General features: G+C 36.5%; 1 protein-coding gene across 1 annotated transcript in view; it reads right to left on the reverse strand.

Moving 5' to 3' along the window:
• Nucleotides 1-20,949, reverse strand: part of eys (eyes shut homolog) — a 241,572-nt gene that overhangs the window by 92,099 nt on the left and 128,524 nt on the right. Inside the window, exons 21-25 of the mRNA XM_082154578.1 lie at nucleotides 16,396-16,492; nucleotides 14,673-14,780; nucleotides 11,753-11,898; nucleotides 6,113-6,284; nucleotides 4,041-4,119 (exon numbers count right to left, since the gene is read on the reverse strand). Coding sequence (XP_082010704.1) covers nucleotides 4,041-4,119; nucleotides 6,113-6,284; nucleotides 11,753-11,898; nucleotides 14,673-14,780; nucleotides 16,396-16,492 — 602 coding nt within the window. The remainder of the gene's footprint in view (nucleotides 1-4,040; nucleotides 4,120-6,112; nucleotides 6,285-11,752; nucleotides 11,899-14,672; nucleotides 14,781-16,395; nucleotides 16,493-20,949) is intronic.

Genomic DNA, 20,949 nt, shown 5'->3' on the forward strand with positions numbered 1-20,949 from the left:
AAAAATTCTTCTTACAAAATCTTGCGCCGACAATGAAAATCACTCACCTGCAAATGGATATTGGACTAATATATTTTTTTTTGTCATAGTACTACATAAACAAATTAAAAATTAAACTATGATTGAAATCCGGTTTTAGTTCAACTATGTTCAGATTCAGAGAAAAACAGAAACTGAAAACGAAGAATTCAAAAACTGTAGTTACTATGTTTTGCTTCTAGACCACAAGTGGTGAAGATGTAATGGAATCTTTATTTATCACAAGCAGGCCCAGTTGACCTTGTTTCTGTGACATTTAGATGTCCCCTTTGAATGCTGCTATGAACTTGAACCGCATCCTGGGAATAAGTTCCTTGCTGAAGGGCACATTGGCGATGGCTTATAGATTGCTCCTCACACTACACTAGCAACCTTTCAGTTGAATCAGTTGGAAAATGGAACCAATTACCAGCCTTGACACTACCAACCACTAGACCACACCACTCGAAGACAAAAATTATATTAAGAACCAAAGTTACGTGAATTTATGAACAGAGTTTTATATTATTACGGGTTGTCAGCTGATTGAGAGTGCACACACACGCACACACACACACGTTGGGTTTTCATGTTTTATGGGTTTTGTATATTCTCTCCTAACCCTAAACCTACCCATCACAGAAACCTTCTGCATTTTCATCACTTAGGCTGCATTTACTTTGCATGGTTCAAGTGACCCAATTCCGATTTTCTCCTCCCATATGACACAGATAAGATATAACACATGAACGTGTAAGCAGGAAAAAAGCACATGGATTCCAATTCATGGGTTTCATCAGGTCCCTTTCCACAGGTGTATAAAATCAAGCACCTAGATTATGAATGCAGACTGCATTGTGCTTGATTAATACACCTGTGGAAAGGGACCTGATGAAACCCATGAATATTCCAAAGGTAGAAAAAAAATTACAATAATTTATTATCAGTATTTTATAATTGAATTAAAGTGGTCATGACATAAACAATCTAATTTGCCTAGATATTTTTACATATAAGTGGTCTTTGTACCATTAAAACCTCCTTCAAGTTTCATAACTTAAAACGTCATCCTCATTACAAAGCATTTATTTAATCAAGCTCCAAAAACAGCTCGTGGCTCGCGATTTTCTCAATGTTTAGATTTTTTTGCACCCTCAGATTCCAGATTTCCAAATAGTTGTATCTCAGCCAAATATTGTCATATCTTAACAAACCATACATTAATGGAAAGCTTATGTATCTCAAGCTCTATGTATAAATCTCAATTTCAGATAATTGACCCATGTGACTGGTTTTGTGGTCCAGGGTCACATATGAGAGCGTGTTAAAAGCAAACAGAACCCATAGTAATCACTGACGCTGTCTACAATTAATACAATATACAGATGCCCATTCACTTTCTGAAGTACTTCACGCACTTGAGTCGGTTTAGTCTAATGGTATCCATAATTGCGTCAGATGATTATATGTTTGTTCAGAGTAGTTTGTTTTGTAAACGAGGCACTGTGTAATGGAGAGTTTGCAAAGAAACTTGTTCAAAGATGAAGCAGCCAACTGTATTTAATCTGACAGCAGTTGCATCATAAACAATTTCATAATGCTTTTTCTGATAATGTTTTCAAAACACTCGCGTTGATACTGTTTCCTATGCATATAACATTAGCCAATCATGAAAGTGTCTGTTTACTGACAAGCCTCAAAGAAGCCGCCTCTTAAAAGCGAGTCACTTCAGGCAGAGGGTCAGAATGAAGATAGAATTATTTTATTTTTTTGCATATATCTTTTTTTTTTTTTTTTGCAAAAAACTTTATTAACATTATAAGTGAACCTTAAGGAACATATTAAAATTGTTCAAAAAGTCCCCCTTTAAATTGATGGGTCTACAGAAAATATTGAGAAAGGCACTTCTCTGGTTATTCACTGGACTACGTAAAAATGTATGTAACTCACTCATCATTAGTATACAGCCCTTTGAGTAAAATGTCTTTATTGTAATTTGCTGGAGTTTTGTATTAAAGGGGTGGTTCGGGATTTTTGACATCGGACCTCATTTTTAAGTCAGCCTGGTTGTTATTCATCAGTGGAGACATTTTAAAAAAAAAATTATCCAGTCCTTATATTTGGATAGTTAGCCGATGCTAGGCTAGCGCGAGTCAATGGTTTATGTTAGCCAGCCATTAAAAAACTTTTTACCCACTCCACAGTGCACCAAACGCAAATCAATTATAACACTAGACTATCGATGTATATGTCCGTTGAGAGAATAATGTTAGAAATCAAACTTACCTTTCATCTCAATGATCCCAAAGGAACTAGTTTCTCAGCAGCTGCGGAATTTTACTTTGCTCTGGTTAGTAATGCGGCAAAAAGTAAACACAGAACTTTTTGTAATCTGTAATCTGTAATCACTGTAATCAGTGTACCAGCGGCAGGTAAATACACTTGCGTCATACACCGGCTCACTCGGTTGCCTAGGTAATCAATATAACTCCGCTGCTGCTGTAGACAAGGCTTATGATTACAGGGAACAAATTATAACTAATGCAATGTGATGAAAGGTAAGTTTGATTTCTAACATTATTCTCTCAACGGACATTTGCATCGATAGTCTAGTGTTATAACTGATTTGCGTTTGGTGCACTGTGGAGTGGGTAAAACGGTTTTTAATGGCTGGCTAACATAAACCATTGACTCGCGCTAGCCTAGCATCGGCTAACTATCCAAATATAAGGACTGGATAATTTTTTTTTTTAAATGTCTCCACTGATGAATAACAACCAGGCTGACTTAAAAATGAGGTCCGATGTCAAAAATCCCGAACCACCCCTTTAACTGCCTATTTTTATTGTCCAAAAGTTGATTTCTTAAAGACCTGCAACATGTTCTGCAGTATGGCTCAAGGGACGCTGTGTTTTGTTATATTCACCAACCATGCGGGAGAGAAATGACAATAAACCAACTTGATTTGACAAGGATCTCCAGCTGGGATAATGCGTGCACACACCAAAATGGCAGCACAACCTAACCACTCCATTTGATTGTTAAGGCTACTGAAATTTTAACACAAATCAACCCAGTTTTAGGAAAAAAGGCACAGACAGCCACTTGTGGCAGTGCTTGACGTCAAAAAGTTCCTGTCAATAGTGGGTCTAGTGATACTCAGCTTTTACCACAGAAAAGTATGTGTCAGAGCTCTTGTTCACAGACTCCAGTTCGTACTTGTGTGTTGCTACAGTCTGTCCTAACAGTACCCTGTCTCCAGAATGAAATGTGGCGGCCATGTCTCAGAAACTCACTGTCACTGTTAAACCTTGAACTTTGATTTCATTGCAGCCTAGGGACTCTTTAGATAGACACGGCCCTCTCCATCTGGTATAATGTGCGTATTCATTTTTGATTTATGATTCTATGAATTAATGCACCATGCTTTACAGTCTGAAAACAGTTTGTATTTCTGCATATCTACTGTACATTCTGTTTATTGGCTTTCAAATGCTAAATAACTTTCAGCAGAAGATTTTCAAATAAATGTGCATTTCCTGAAGGAAATAGCAGTGCTGACAAGACAAGGAGTGAGTGTGCAAACTTTTGACGTCACCACTTGGTTACATAATGTGTGGTGAACATTCTGTCAATGTAATAAAAGAAAATCTCAAATTTAAGAACGATTATTATTAGATTTTAATTAGTTTTAATTTACTTTTCTATTTGTTTTGGGCTTTATATATACTACATATGAAATACACTTTATATATAATAAAAAATAAAAATAAAAAATAATAATAATAAAATAATAATAATAATATATATATATATATATATATATATATAAATATAATTTATTTTTTTATAATTATATATTATATAATTATAATTATATATAATTATATAATTATAATATAATTATATAAATAAATAAATAAATATATATATATATACACATACACACACACACACATATATACACATATATACACATACAGACATGCTCACATATAGACACATATAAACAACATGCTCACATTAAAGTTGATCTCGCATCTGTGACCAGTCCATCCAACCTCACATTGACAGATGTATGCATCTATTTCATCCAGGCAACTGCAATGAAAAAAGAGATTATGTGCTCTGACGTGCAAAATCTGCATTCATAATTTGTGATTTATGAGAGATGACTGTACATATCGATGGAGCTACAACCTCCACATTTACCTGCAAAGTGATTTCTGACAGAGGCTTTACAGTATATATACACACGCACCAGAACGACAGCACTAATAAAACAATAAGCTTGTATAAATTTTCATAAGTGAGGCTCTTGTAAATAATTTATGGTCAATTCATATGATAAATGTTAGAAAGTCATGTTGTATGGCACTGCAACTCTCACACTCCTGCTGTCTTGATAAAGTCACACTGATGGTTAATTAATGTGCAAGTGCAACATTTACTAGGCTGTGATTAAACAGCTCATTTCGCGGTTTAACACCAAATGCCAGGTGACAACCCGTATTTTTTGTCCATCCTAAAAACTCATAATCAGTATAATGGCATTATAAAATTTAAAGATGTGTCTATTTATAAACCTATGCATGTTTATCTGCATGAACTGTGTCCCCTTTTTATTTCTAGATTTTACTGGGCTCAACAATAAGGATGGGCCAGGGCCGGTGTGAGAGTGTTTTGACAAGCCAGCACAGACATTTATTACTCAGATATATGTGTTTTTATGCATATATATATACTGCCCGGCCAAAACAAAGTCGCTGTTTAGATTTAAATGGTCAAATACTTAAGAGTCTATGATTGGATCATAATTGCTGTGATTATTATGTTTCTAGCATGTTATATGTTTGGCAACAGTTCTTCTAGCACTAACTGATGGAGTGTGTAGCTTTTCACTTCTTAAACAACCATGAAGGAAGACACATCATGGCCATATTCCAGGATGACAAAGCCTAGATTCATCAGGCTCAAATTGTGAAAGAATGGTTGGGAGGGAGCATGAAGAATCATTTTCACACATGAATCGGCACCTCTGAGTCCAGACCTTAAATTCATTGAAAGGATGTGCTGGAGGAGACTTTACAGAGGACCAAAAATTGATACACCTTGTGATGGAAATAAATGTTGTGATGTTATTTCCATCAATAGTTTTCGGTCAAGACCTTGTGTGAAAATGATTCTTCGTGCTCCCTCCCAATCATTCTTTCACAATTTGAGGATGATGAATCCTGACATTGTCATCCTGGAATATGGCCATGATGTGTCTTCCTACATGGTTGTTTAAGAAATGAAAAGCTACACACTCCATCAATTAGGGTTAGAAGAACTGTTGCCAAACATATAACATGATAGAAACATAATAATCAGAGCAATAATGATCCAATCATAGACTCTTAAGCATTTGCCTATTTAAATCCAAACAGTATTTTAGCAGGCATCAGTATGTTAAAATATGTACAAATCATGTCAGCATTTTTATGCATAGGTGACTTTATTGTTTATAGTTGTTGTTGAGTTATATTATAGCTGAACTTCCAGGAATATATATTATATATATATATATATATATATATATATATATATATTATTTTATTTAAATTTTTTTTAAAATAATTTTTAAGTACAAATCTGAACTACTGATTCAATCTGGACAATAAAAAAAAAACAAAAAAAACATACTCTTATTGTTGAGTCCTGTTATAATCCCTTTTTACTACTGTAACACATTGTACACTTTAAAATAACAAAGCTGAGATGTTTCCCAGGTATGGTTCCCAAGGGAAAAATCTGTTCAACCCAAACTGTGACTATTTAAGGCATTAGTACTTTATATAAAATCTAATTATTACTGTAACTTGGTTAGTGCGAGAAACAGCTGGTAATGACTAATTATGTTGTGTTTACTGGGTAGCAGACTGCCAAACAGTTAATTGAGAGTGAGCTGGCAAGAAGGATTGCGAGCACATTTAGTTTTTTAAAAGACTCAGAGGTACCGTCTCTTTCAGAATGGCTGTGAATAGCCGTTTACAAAGCTCTCAATCACAGAGCTTGAAATTCACATTGTTACAGCTCAGCAAGGTTAATGTACCTCCCATGAACACAGGGGTTGGATGAGCACTCATCAATGTTTCTCTCACAGTGATAGCCCATGAAACCTCTGGAGCACACACACTGGTAACCATTAAGACCGTCGATGCACCTCCCGTTGTTTCGGCATGGATTGGATTTGCACTCATCAACATTCAGCTCGCACCATTTACCTTTGGGGAGAACAAAATCAAAGCCATATAAATACATTACATTTAGTATTTAGAAATTCTTGGAAATCAATGTGATTTATTTATTTAATGGCATGTCGGAAATCAAGGTAAAAAAAAAAAAAAAAAAGCATGAAAATGGTATTCGTATATGAATGATATGTTTTTGCAAAACCCAAATTGAACTGCTGAAAACCCATGTGAAAAGCATGTTTTATTGTTGCAATACAGATAAGGCTTTAAAAAAGTTTATAAAACCTTTAATAAGGATAAAATGCACATTTATAAAGAATGCTCTATTAACCTTTAACTGTTTAAGCAGGAATGTTCAAAATTATATTTCAGATCCAAAATTCAAGTATTTTGTGAGACATACAAGGACCTTGACATTGATAGCACTGTGTTCCACCAGTCGAGCCACAGGAAAACCTTAAAAATGTGTACAACAAAGTTTATATTTGTGTTTATATATAGTATTTGGATATTTCTCCTAAAAAAAACTAAATTTATATACTCATGGCATTTTTTTTTCATACAATTTATGCTGAACCAAAAGTTTTGTGTGGAAAAACAGACCACAATTAAATTGTTATTCTCTAATAATTTTCCCTCAAAATTTTCCACTATTTCATTAGTTTCAATGGAGTGTTTTAGAGCCACTAATGGTCATTTAACCCCAAAACGGCATGGGTTTGTACTTAAATTTGCTTTGTGACCAGTTAACATAGGGTGCATTATTCTCTAACCTAGATTTATGACCAAGCTGAATGACTTAAAATCCACAACAAAAAGGTTCAGTAACAAACACCCTAATAGGCCATAATTTACCTGCAACAAAGCTGTAAATTCAATAAGTTGAGAAGAGCCAGTAAAATCTAGAGGCGAGTAAGACTCCGTAGACACCCTGGGACAGGTTGACAAACGACAGAGATAAAAACGAGAGCCAAAGAGATGCGATACTAAAGAGCAGACAGCCATTATTCTTCCTCCCTGTAACTATACACAAACAAATGGAACCATTTCCAAAAGCCCCAAGACATCTAAATAAAGTGCAAAAGTGATCTCTTAAACATTATGAATCATATGCTGATATTACAGGAATGTAAACTTAATTCACGGTTGACTACACAAATAATTCAGTCACTTCGGGCGAAAGCGACGCCATCAGCCGCAGTTCAGGTCATGCACTGACAATAAATTAAAGCTTTATTTCAATTACTCACGGCTCAAAATGCAGCCAGCGAGAAAACAAACATCTAGCCGTGGTGTTCCTCACTAAAGACGTTTTCAACCTTTCTTAGCGCTGTTCTTCACGCTGAAGTGTTTTGGTGCGTCTCGAAGGCAACGTGGATAAATAAAAGGAGCTAAAACATAACAATGAGGCAGATCATTAACATCTTCTAATTAAAGTGTTTTTCCAATTGCTCATTCATGGACCGTTGTTAATTCCCTTCACAGTGACCTCCTGGTTAAGCCGTAATTAATTTATTTCCCTGCGGATAGTCATCCGCAAACACAACAAAGTGTCAGTGTATTGACTGGGTATGAATTAACTGTAAAAATCGTATTAACCCCAAAACACAAAGCGTGGTTTTTGATATTCAGTCATGACATGCTGTTTGTAGTCAGCCATCAATCAAGTACTTCGTATCTCACTGCTTCGTATGACACTATTGACTGTAGATTGTGAGGAAGTGCACACCAGCCTCGCTTCATAGACAATGCATTTACACTGTCAGCGCTCCTAATGAGATTATACAAAACCCTCTTAATCGGCATTTCCTTGTCTGATTTGACAAATAATGTGCCGTCCTATCAGAATTTGTAGAATATGAGAAGCCAAGCAGGGGAGAGATTATAAAGCTGTTGGGTTAATCCTAACGTTGGCTTTCTTAAGGGTGCTCACTGTACTCATCTGAGAGGAGAGAAAAGACCATATAATCTTCTCCTCCACTCCTCAATTACTCCTCTCTGCAGGAACTTCTCAAACCCACAGCGACTTATCAGATTTTTATTCCAAGAGACCAAAAAAAAAAGGGAAGAACTGAAGGAAAGCAAAGAAAGCCAGAGAAGGAAAATAACTGAAAATGAGAAATAAACTCCACATAGATGATGAAATAAGAGAGAACGATGCTACATAATTTAATAATAATAAAACGGACAGACATTGTGTCAACTTTCTTTGCCTTTTATTCATGGAAAGCTGCCTATCACAATGAAGAAGACACTTACTAGATCCAAGCAAGATAGCAAATAACGTAATTTGACTGAACGAGGCACATTGTATGGCGTGCTTGAGCAACACACCATTTCAATTTAAAAAATAATTTCGCTGCAGATCAGCCATAGAGACACGTCGGATGGCAGGATGCCGCATTTCGCCTTTTGTATCTTTGATTCCGCCTTCTCGAGAAGTTGCGATGCCGTTACATGTCTTATTAGGGCAAATATTTCCTCTGAGCCTCAGTTGGTTGAACCAATGCAGAATATATCCTCCAGGCCTGAGCTCTCGGGGGATGCGTCCGATTCCTCAGATGAGCTCAGAGCTGAGAGGAAAGTAATGACTGGTGCAAGGCAGATTGGGGCCTGATAATAAAAGAGGTTTCTGTGGGAATTAGGGCCTGTGTGTCAGGCTGAGCTCTCCCAGGAGTTTCTTGTGCCTCTGAGATTTCCTTCCTTCCCCTTGGTAGGATGAGGATAAATTGATGATACAGTACAAAAGACAAATGAAATTAATCTTCAAGCTGACTGATAGCGATTGAGATTATGCGTTTCTTTTTAAACAGCATTGATAAGTGGGCTAGAAGCGTAATGTCCTTGGTATTCTTAGGTGTTTGTATGCAAATTGAGGTTAGCACACATATGTTTAAATAGGTCCTGAAACATACAACGTCTATGTATTGACGGTATCTGAAGCGTAAAGTCTTCAGAGAGGTGCAAATGTTTACAAATCTTCGTGAATAGTTTGATTTTATTGTATTTTAATTAAGAAAATGATTAAATATGTTTAAAGACTGTTGAAACAATTGTTGGAACATTTCTCAAAGAGTCTAAAAACGATTTTTTCGAAGATTCAGTCTCTCTAAGCCCTGCCTTTCCGAGAGCTACTCTGTTCTGGGGTGCATTTCCCGAACAACGACGTAACTCGCTGCTTAACTACCATAGTACGATGCATCGTTGAAGAAATCAACTAGCTAGTCATGACTGTTTCCCGAAACCATATTGTCGCAAAGTGGTCGTTCATGTTCAACCACGTTGTTTTATGACGTCACGCACGTGTTGGAGTAATAACTTATTTTAATGAAACTGTTTGAGATCGAATTAATGCTAGATGTTTTGATATAAATTACAGACATGGCACCTGAGGACTATTTCGCTTTATACGCTTTAACAGTTATTTTGCTTTATTTCCAGATTTGGTCATAGGCTCTTTCTTACTTAGTAGAGCAAGTTCGCACATGTGCACTCTTCAAAAACGGTGATTTAAATCTCTTGAAAAACTTAAATGAAATTTGTATGTATTCTAAATAAAAGACACAGGTTGTACTGAATGACAGCTTGCTTATTTTGCTCAAGATTAGGATTTATTTAGTCCACATGTCATGCAATCTAGAAACTATGCTTCTAACCACAGCTCGAGAGCTGTCGTTCCAACCACACAACTTTGCGATGCTGTTTGCGAATGTTCGTTGGAACGATGGTTTCGGGAAACACCGACTCGTTGAACTATGCTGATAACGACGGAACTTGCGACCATAGTTGGCTAACGATGCTTTCGGGAAACGCACCCCTGATTGGCCAGATGGCCCAGTCTGTTTGTGATTGGTCTACCGCTTACAGCACGTGTCGGAAACAAAACTCTCATTACCATAATTGAATTTCAGCTCTTGAGGCTTCCTAAATCCTCAGCAATTGTACACAGTAACGATGGCGTAAATTTTACCAACTCATTTCGAGCTCGAGTCCGATGAAACACTGAAAGAACTAGTTATTCAACCCGAACCTCCATCGCAATGACGACTTGAGCAGGACATCAGACGTTTTTCACGAGTAGCCAATGAAGACCATGGCCTGGCATTGTGTAAATTTGTTACATTGTTACATATGAATGTTACAGAAGTAAGACTGTAATTACTGACGAATTGTTTAGGCAGTTCAGAATAGGTTCTTTATTTTGTGAGACAATAACTTTACTTTGATCTTTAATACTTTGCAGACTTTTTACATTCACAAATAGCACTATATGCATGAAAGGTAATATCTGAAAAAGCACAATAGGGGCACTTTAAATGAAAGAAGTCTCTTGTGCTCACAAAGGCTGGATTTATTTGATCAAAAATACAGTACAAACAGGAATATTGTGAAATAATATTACGATTTAAAACACCTGTTTTTATTTTAAAATGTAACTTTTTCCAGCGGTGGAAAAGCTGAATTTTCAGCATCATTAATACAGTTGTCAGTGTCACAAGATAATTCTGATATGCTGATTTGCTCCTTTAAAAATTGCCTTAAAAAATGGGGAAAGTCCTTAATGGGCTAACATCTACATTAAATTATTTTACTCAAGAAAATAATAAGTCAAAATAATATTTTAAATTACTCAATCAACCTCAACCCATTATGCTACACCAACAAAGCTAAACTTAAAGGGATAGTTCACCTAAAAATGACAATTCTGCCATCATTTACTCACCCTCAAGTTATTCCAAACCTGAATGAGTTTCTTTCTTCTGCTGAACAGAAAATAAGATATTTGGTAGATAATGTCGGTAAACAAACAGTTGATGGACCCTTTTGACTTCCATATCATAATTTTTTTCCCATACTATGGAATTCAATGGGGTCCATCAACTGTTACCATATTCTTCAAAATATCTTCTTTTGTGTTCAGCAGAAGGGTAAGATCCGGTAGAAATATATCCTTAAGGGAACAGTTTACAGCATATTGGGAGTGCAAACAACTTTACTTTTATTAGTCTCATCTGGATTTCATTTATAAGTAAACTTGGCATTTAAAAATGTTTAATTGTTTTTAATGCCCCATCATTTACTAATAAACAAGAGCCTCGATATAGATTAGTTTCTGAGTATTAAACGTACTCACCTGTAAGTTCAGTTCTACATGAATAAGGATGAGATCCCCCAGGGGAAATAGGAAAATAGTGAAAGTAAAAAATAAAATAAATAAAATAAAACTGGAGGAGACAAGGAAGTACTTGATTTAAATGCAGAGGATGAGGAGGAGGTGTTTTGTTAACTCAAGGTGATTCTGTGCATGTGAGTGTGTGTGTGCAGATATTGGTGGGAGTGTGCGATCTAATTAAAGTGGTAAATGTGCTGAGGAGCTATTTGTGTGTTCTTTTCACTTAAAATCTGTCAGGCTGGGGGAACGTAGCCCGTGTAGACACGATAAGCCCTGGTTTCTCTCATTGATTTTGTGTCTCGGGCTCTGGCCGAGGGGGTCGTACCTGAGAAGCCAGAACGGCAGACACATATGAATCCCCCAGGTTTGTTGATGCACACAGAGTCATGGAGGCAGGGGGAAGCTTCACATTCGTTTATGTCCAGGTTGCAAAGCGTTCCAAAATATCCGGGGACACAGTTACACTGGAAACTGGAAATGCATAAAAAGAACATTCTTAGCCAAATCTTCTTTAAATCTATGTTAAATGTTTGCCAAACAAAACCATGCCACAATCTGCATGGAGAGTTTTTAAGAAAACTGACTGACAGGGAAAAGTCTGACAGACAGCAAAAAGATCTGAAGTGTGTGTGTGTTAATCATGACTTTGGCTGCTGCTATCATTGGACAGAATGATTGACAAGCTGATTCGGTTTCAAATATCCTGTCACCTGTCTAATCGGTGAGGACTTGGCCAGTTCAGTGGTTCTGTGATGGAAGGGGTCTCTCGTAGAATATATTCACACTTTAACAGGACATTTTGTTTCTCACTGTGATTTTTTTGCTGGAATGTTTCCTTCAAATTTTTTCTTTTTCCTCTAAATTCTGTACGAGATGTTCTGATGGGCTTGGTACAGTATGTCTTTAAAGAGTTCATATCATGACAAATTGATTTTCCCATGATCTTTTGAAATAAAAGTGTCTTTTGAAATAAAAATGCTGTACTTTTCTTCATTTTCAGTCTAAAAGACCATTTATTGAAACTTATTGGCTCTATTCTGGCCAAAATAGCTTGAATTTACTTCTGTAAATAATGACAGATTTTATTTGGTAAATTTTGGGTAATGATACAAAATGTCACAAAGAGCCTTTTCAAAAGATAGGGCAGCATTATCTGTATCAAATCTGACAATAAACTGCAACCCAAGTAAGCATAGCAAAACACTGTCAGTGCCTGTTTACACAGGACACGTGGAAACCAAAGCTATTAATGGATGCCAAAGCTTTGTCAACCGAACCCCTTTGACCTAAAACATTTACTTTTATATTATTATATTATATTATTATTTGTATATATCTAATAAAAAAAAAAAAATTAAAAAAAAATATATATATATATATACACACATATGTATGTACGTATGTATGTATGTGTGTTTATTTATTTATTTGGGATGTAACGATACCCTCATGACACCAGAATACAAATATTCATGATTCTGAAGCTGAAAAAAGAATGATTTATATTTAGATATATTTAAAATAATGTTTTTTTAACTTTAACTGATAATATAAGACATTTGGCATTATCAGGACTCACAAATATTCCCCCATTGCATTATTATACATTATATTCAACATTATATTTGATTATAGTTTATGTAGGCTATATAATTTTTTTCTTACGCAGTAATTTTTATTTGGGGTGAATTATGCACAATACATATTGTCACTATCCACGATACATATTGTTGCAGTTTTGTATTGCGATATACTGTGACACGATATATTGTTACACCCCTAATATATCAGTTATATTTTAAGTATAAAAATATTTTTAATTTAAAACCTCATTTACATATTCACAGTTCTCTGATGTTATGTAATAGTCACATGACATGCAGGTAAACAAAATATTTTATCTTTTTAGTAAGTGTTTTTAAGTTTGATTGCTTTTATTTCAAAATTATTTTATTTCAATTTTACGTTTTTATTTATTAGCTTCTCATCAACCCCAGTTTGAGAAACCCTGGTCTATAACAACATGCGCTAGATGGATATCTTTGACAATGTAGCATGCATAAAATGATGTAGCATTTCATGAAAAGCCATGTCAGGTTAAAACACTAACATTTAGTTTGATGAAACAAAGTGTCAGAAAGAGTCGTTGCCTTGGTAATGCCTAGAGTTTACAGACAATTTAAGATGTAAATAGGATGATCTGATATTTTTACATTTTATTATTAACTTGTGTTAACCTCACTCAAATAGTGCGCTTGGCCAGCAACAGAGAAACTGGCAACCAAGCAACACACAAGTGACCAATTCCGAATGGCGATGTTACTACTCGCATTCTACCAGCACGGTTCAGCAACGGTTAACCATCTGGGCAGAGAACGGTTTGTAACCGTGCCGTGCCGAACCAAACTCAAGTGGAAATAACACCGTGACCTTTCCTTACCATTCTTAGAACCGTTTGGCCCGATGGTGGAAAAGCGGCTATTATTTTTCTTTTTTAAGTTGTTGTTTTTTGCAGCCAGATGGGTGTAGTTACGGTACGACATCTACCAACAGAGGCAAACTGGACCATGCTAACTAGCTAAAGCCTAACCTTCTTGGCCCCGAACAATATCTGTAAACTGTCAGTAAACTGCATACAAACAGACCAACTTCTGAGAGGTCAAGATAAAAGAGCTCCGCTGAGAATGATCTCATTTAAAACAAGCCCTGCCATGTCAAAAGAGCACTTGTATGGAAGAGAATAAGTTGTAAGCAAACGGAAACACCTGAAGTGAAATCCCTCAGATGGAAGCAATTCCAGAGGAAAGCTGGTAGCAGATGATCACAGGGGAGCCCGTACATGATAGGAGACAAAGTAGAGACAAACCATTTAGGACTCAAATTGGCCTCAGGATTTCTCTGCCCATATGTCGGACTGAACCAAAAGAGGCCCTGAGGCGCCCATTAAAGCACAACGAGGAGAAGATCTAGTAGAGAAAAGCCAATATAGAGGCGTGATGCGAACCTGCTGAACTATTCTCACTTGAGTTTAGACCAGCAGCTTATATATGTCAAGGATGAAAAAGGACCTTTATTATAAACCACAGCACAATAATACCAGCATCTCTCAAACGTGTCACATTTCTAGACGTCTAGTAAAAACAAACAGTTCAGAGACGATACTTGGGCTCCTACATCATAATCAATTTACGGGGGTCGCGGTATAGAGTGGAAAACGTGCAATTCGATGTTGCCATGGTACTTACCCGTTCACAAGGTCTTGGCAGACGCCTCTGTTCTGGCAGGGGTTGGATGCGCACTCATTGATGTCTTCCTCACAGTGTCGGCCTGAGAAACCTGGCTTGCAGAAACAGCTGCAGGGGAATGACAAAAGGAGGATCGTTTTACAGTTGTGAAAAAGTTCTGGAACTGAAATGTGATTTTACATTTCCATTTCCATATCTTTGCTAGAGCTACATGACATGACCATACAGTACATGTCATAAAAGGAACAAAAAAATTACCACACATAATAATAATAATTAACTATTATTTAAATGGTTGCTAGTCATGATAATAATGTTAGTAAACCAAAGTTTATGTAAAATTCAACCATATATTCCCTTAATTGCAATGAAACTTATCTGTTTATCTAATGTTTATCCAAAATACAGTAAAACAGTAATATTGTGAAATATTATTACAATATATAAAAAAAAGTCTTTTAATTTATTCCTGTGATGGCAAAGCTGAATTTTCAGCATAATTACTCTTAGTCTTCAGTCACAAGATTTTTCAGAAATCATTCTAATATGCTGATTTGGTGCTGAAGAAAGATTTCTTAGTATTGTCATTGTTGAAAACAGCTGGGCTGCTTAATATTTTTGTGAAAACCTTGAGAACTTTTTTTGTAGGATTCTTTTATGAATAGAAAGTCCAAAAGAACAGCATTTATTTGACAGAAATATTCTCTGACCCCAAATTTTTGAATGGTAGTGCATATGACGAGTGCATGAAAATGTATATAAGAGTGACCCAACAAAATGTGAAGGTACCACAGAGGAAACCACTGACTGCCATCTCAAATGTACTAAAACAGCTGGGTGTCCACTACAAATGGGGAAAAAAAAGACATACAGTAGGAACCAAATGCTGACCTTTCTGATAATTATACACCATATTATGTCTGGAAAACAGCAGACATTGAAAGAGGCTGTGGAGAAAGTAAAAAGGCTGCTTTGTGCAGAACAACAACTGAGCTGCAAAACCAGAAGTCAAGTCAGATTTTTGACCTCAATCCAATTGAAATGTAATGCCAGGATCTAAAATGGGCCATTTTAGTCTTCAAAATGCATATGGAATAGTCGTTCTTTTAAATAACCTTGATTGTTTTTATTTGGTATTATGGTATATATATTTATTATTAATAATAATAATAATTAATAATGATTATTATATTATATTAATAAAAATTATATTAATAAAAACATGGCAATGTGACATTTGTTTTTTGCTTAATTTAAAATGTGTATTAATGATGTATATTAAGCAAGCCATTTTTTAAAGAACAGATTTGAGTAAGATTATATTTTTTTTAGCAATTCTTTCAGAGATGTATTTCAAGATATATTATATGTTTCTCACTGTATGTTGATATTGGCTTATGAGGACTTATAGGGATAGTTCACCCAAGAATAACAATTCTGCCATGCTTTAGACTGTTTGCACATTCTGTTGGATTTTTATGGTATTGTTTGTTCTATTTAGAACTTGACAAACGTGATCACTGTGAACTGTAATTTTATGGAAAACAAGTTACATAATAAAAGTTATGCGTTCCAAAAGGGTGGGAAAAAAAATCTGAGTTTGAAACTGCATGGGGGGGTGAAACGTCCCTCTAACACAAAATGGTGCTAGAGGGCAACATAACAGCTGAAAGACAAACAAACACAATAGAGAAATAAAATTAGAAATAAAAGGCAAAAAGACCTGTAACTGTTGACCCCATCCACACAACGGCCTTGGTTCTGGCAAGGTCTTGAGACACAGTCATCGCCATCAATTTCACAGCGAGTTCCCTCAAACCCTGCAAGACAGATGAGATGGTCATGGATCAGTAAGTCTCACAGCTCCCTGAAAGCGTTAGGATCAATGATAACAAAGGCCCTTGGTGAATGCCATCTTAATGGTACTGTGCACCTCCCTGCAGCCCATCTCATCTGCCAGGCCTCGCGCTCCTAGAGTCTCCTCCGAGGACTCTTACAGCTCTAATAATACCTCAGTGCCTCCACAGATTAGGCTGAGGTCTCATGGTGGAAGTGTGGAGAGGATCTTGTTAAGATGGGAAGGAGACGGAGGAGGTGAAGTTCAGGGGCCTCTTTGCTCGTGTTCATTACGGGGATGAAGGGGAGGAGGGAGTGTAATCAGCTCAGGGCTCTTGTTGGGGAAAAGGTCCTGGGAGACGTGAATATTCAGCTTTTTGTCGGCGCACTGTCGTTGTAAGCTCATCCTCTGCTCAGCAAGACCCTTTGTGCCTGAAAATAATGCTTTAAAGTCAGCAATAAATCAAAATGGACCTTTTTATTTTAATACGCATTCCTAGTCTGTGAAAGATTAATCGATGCATAATATTTGGAAGGAAATGTTTAAAAACTTGCTTCCTCCTCTGAAAGAACTTTTCTTTTCAGGTTTCGTCACTTACAGTAGGCCACGTCCTATTGGATAATGTAACATTTAGAAGGTTGGGGTAAGAAAGCCTGATTTGATCAGAAATAAAGTAAAAACAGTAATATTGTGAAATATTTTTACCATTTAAAATAACTGTTTTTTTACTGTTTTACACACACACACACACACACACACACACACACACACACACACACACACACACACACACACACACACACACACACACACACACACACACACACACACACACACACACACACACACACACACACACACACACACACACACACACACACACACACACACACACGCACACACACACACACGCACACACACACGCACACACACACACACACACACACACACACACACACGCACGCACACGCACGCACACACACACGTAAAACGATGGCTAATAAATTTATTCATTGTTTTATCAAGTCTGGTAACGTTACCTACTTTTCACATCTTACCAAATTCCAACAGATAAAATCAATTACTTCCCTGCATTTGTTTGTAAAGCTAAATACAGTTTGAATGAGATTCAAATAAAAAAATTGCACACACAAAAAAAAAAGAAAAAAAAAAGAAAAACTTTAAAAAGACATTATTATACGCATATAATTATTGCATTTAATTTCATCTTTCACAAACCGTCTTGCTTTTAGCATTCTTGTGAGCTTATTGTCTAATTGGTTTAGTGTTGAGAGCAGATGTTGCACAACAGTGGAAAGACACAAAAGAAACCTCCAGCATTGCTCGTGTTTTCAGAAACAGAAGCTTGAGTCACCACTGAATACATTTACAGTTCCAGTAAGCACACTTTATTTTCTAACACATGCACCAGAACATCTACTGTACCTTATTCTCTCTCAAGCGTTTCGAAGCACAGGCTGGTTTCACACATTAGAAATGACTCATAACAGCAACATTTGAAAGACAAATGAGTATAAGCTCTATCTACATTTATGCATGCCATGAATGATTCCCTCAAGTGTTAGAAGCGTCTACAGGAGGGTTTGTTAATGCTGAGTGTGACTAAACAGAATATAATTACCCAGTGATACATTTTTCAACAGACTTTTGACAGTGAATATTTGCTTAAAAAAATTTGGGGTTTTGGGGCACAATTCTACCTGTAAACTCATCAATACAGGATTTCTGACTGGAAGAGTACAACTTTTCCCAATGATTTCCAGAGTTGGCTGATTTGAACTGGCATCAACCCCCAATTTCATTTCAGATATCATCCTTCCATTATATTCTAGCAAACAGTATTGAGTATTGGGTCTCTGCCAATATGGATGCACACTACAATATCTGCTGGATTATATACAGCTGGCACCGGCCCATGATGAACTGTCAATCACAGCCTTGCCTGATGTCTCAAGGAACAATTTGGACTGTCAACTTTAATGCATCTGCAGAAAGAACACACAGTGAGACTGGAGTTTCTTCTCTGTCAAAACATAGAGAAAGATACCTGTGGCTTGCACAAATGTTCCATCATTCTTTCCCAGCATCCTCCCACAAAGCCGTGCAGGTAATCCCTGGGACAACTCATCCTTCCAAAGTAAATATGAGACTAGTTTGAAATGTAGCCATATCAACACAGCCATGTGTTTTGGTGTTTGAAGTTCACCGTTAGTCTTGAGACATTGAGAAACAAGTAAGTCTAAGACAAATCTGCATGAGTGTGCATGCATATATGATAATAAAAGTAATACTGTATATATACTAATAGGCCCCACATTGTCATATCTGGATTTGCAACTTATTTTTATTTAATATATACTATTTATGGAAATAAATACATTTAGCTTAACATGAACAAGAATTGTTGGTCAATGGGAGTTCACCATGCACAAACAAGCTTGATAAATTTATCAAGGTGAACTACAGTCATTCCTATTAATAACAATCTTTATAAATAACTAAGATTTATGAATGCAGTCTTAAAGCAACAGCATACTGGTAATTAGCCTTGGCCCATGATCATCAATCTGAAAGGCATGAGCAAAATAGGGTCAAAGCTAAATATTTTTAATAACCGGTAAACATATACTGTACAAAGCAGGATGCAATGGCGAGATTCCAGCTCAAAGGCTAATTGTGATGAAACACACACACACAATTTATTTATCCGACTCTAATTAAAGAATGAATGGCTTGGACTCAAAGAAACTCAATTTAACCTTTTGCATTGTTCACAGGTTTGAAGTATGCTCTTCCTGACCTGAGAAAGCGTTGACAAGTGAGAAAGTTCTTTGTAAATTTTTATTTGCCAATTATTTCGAACTATTATTAATTGTGTATATGAGTCTGGACTAGTACAATAGCTCTGTTCCAGAACCTGAACTTCTAAGGTAGCATACTAACTCAAATGGAACTTCAGATTTAGAACGTTCCTCATAGTTATTAACTCCCTATGTCACACAAATAACGCTGAACAGAGATTCACACTGAAAACTCGACTCTGATTTAAAAGCACTTTAAGACAAAATGTGCAAAAAAGGTGCAGTAAAAGGTGTAGTACCTCAAGCCACTACTATGAACCTTTAAAGTGCCCCTATGCTTTTTCGAATATTGTCTTTCATACAGTGTGCAATATAGCTGTTTGTGAGCATATGGGTTTGACTCATTCCTTGACTCATTCGTGTTGCCAGACCTTGCTAGAAAAAAAAGCGAAGAAGAACATGCCCACAATAAACCGAAATAAATCAAACTGCTTTTTGTTGAAAATAAGACCAAAATATCGCGACCCGCACCTGCTCACTTTAATAGCTCCGTAAACTCGATCGCTTTAGCCAAGATTAAACAACAAGCCCCAAAAAAAGCATAATGAGTCTTTTGTCGGCGTACAATTTTTTTTTTGGGGGGGGGGGGGGGGGGGGGGTGTATAGTAAACACGTGAGATGCCAGAACGTTGGTATATTTACCATGGTGTCAATCATTGCAGTTTCGAGAGAGAATCGTGTTCTGTACAAACATGGACTCAATCCCACATTTTAAAGCGGTTGTCACTCCTGAAACTTTACTGTGCGTATGTGGCCTCAATGCCATTTCTCATCTCTAGCTTTCTCAATAATGGATGCCAAGTTCCTAAACCTTTTGCACTGGTGTCCTACATGTAGTGTGCTCACTTGACATACATGATTCATAGCAGCCATATGCACAGCAGGATAAAGCTCTGCGTAAAAGTCACTGCAGTGGGAAGATATCTTTTAGGTAAATTCCAGTTTTTGCAGATATTCATTTGCCCTGGCTGTGATTTCTTAAGAAACCGCAGCTTTCAGCTATTGTAATGTATATTAAGTGCAAAGCTATCATTTCACGCAGCTTTAATGTAATGCCCTCATGAAAGGCAGACGCTGACATTGTTGCATCAAGGTCAACAAGATGAGACCATCCTGAATGACTTCTGCGCCGTCATATCTGTACTGAATGTCATTGTTCGGTATATAGACTGTCAGTTACTCACATGTCCTTTGATGCAATACTCACATAGTCCCTTTGAGTGTCTGAGGTTGGATAACTGATTAATCTGTTGCTGCCATCCAATTATAAAGTCATAACTTCTATTTTATTTTTCTCAGAATTTCACTTCGACACATTCTCAATGATAACAGGGACCGTTTTCTATTGAAATTACCTTGTCACACAAAGAGAAAAATAACAAAAGGAGGTACAAGCACATCTTGCAACCACACATGTACAGCCGCACATACTTTTTTTTTTTTTTTTTTTGCAATTCATTGCATTATAGGAGCAGAGATACAATCATGCAGCAGAGAAGATAAGGCCAAATGCAGAGGGAAGCCGTTTAGTGAATGGTTGGAATGGGATACAATCTCA

The sequence above is a fragment of the Leuciscus leuciscus genome, assembly GCF_965113295.1.
Source record: "Leuciscus leuciscus genome assembly, chromosome: 22".
Taxonomy (NCBI): Eukaryota; Metazoa; Chordata; class Actinopteri; order Cypriniformes; family Leuciscidae; genus Leuciscus; species Leuciscus leuciscus.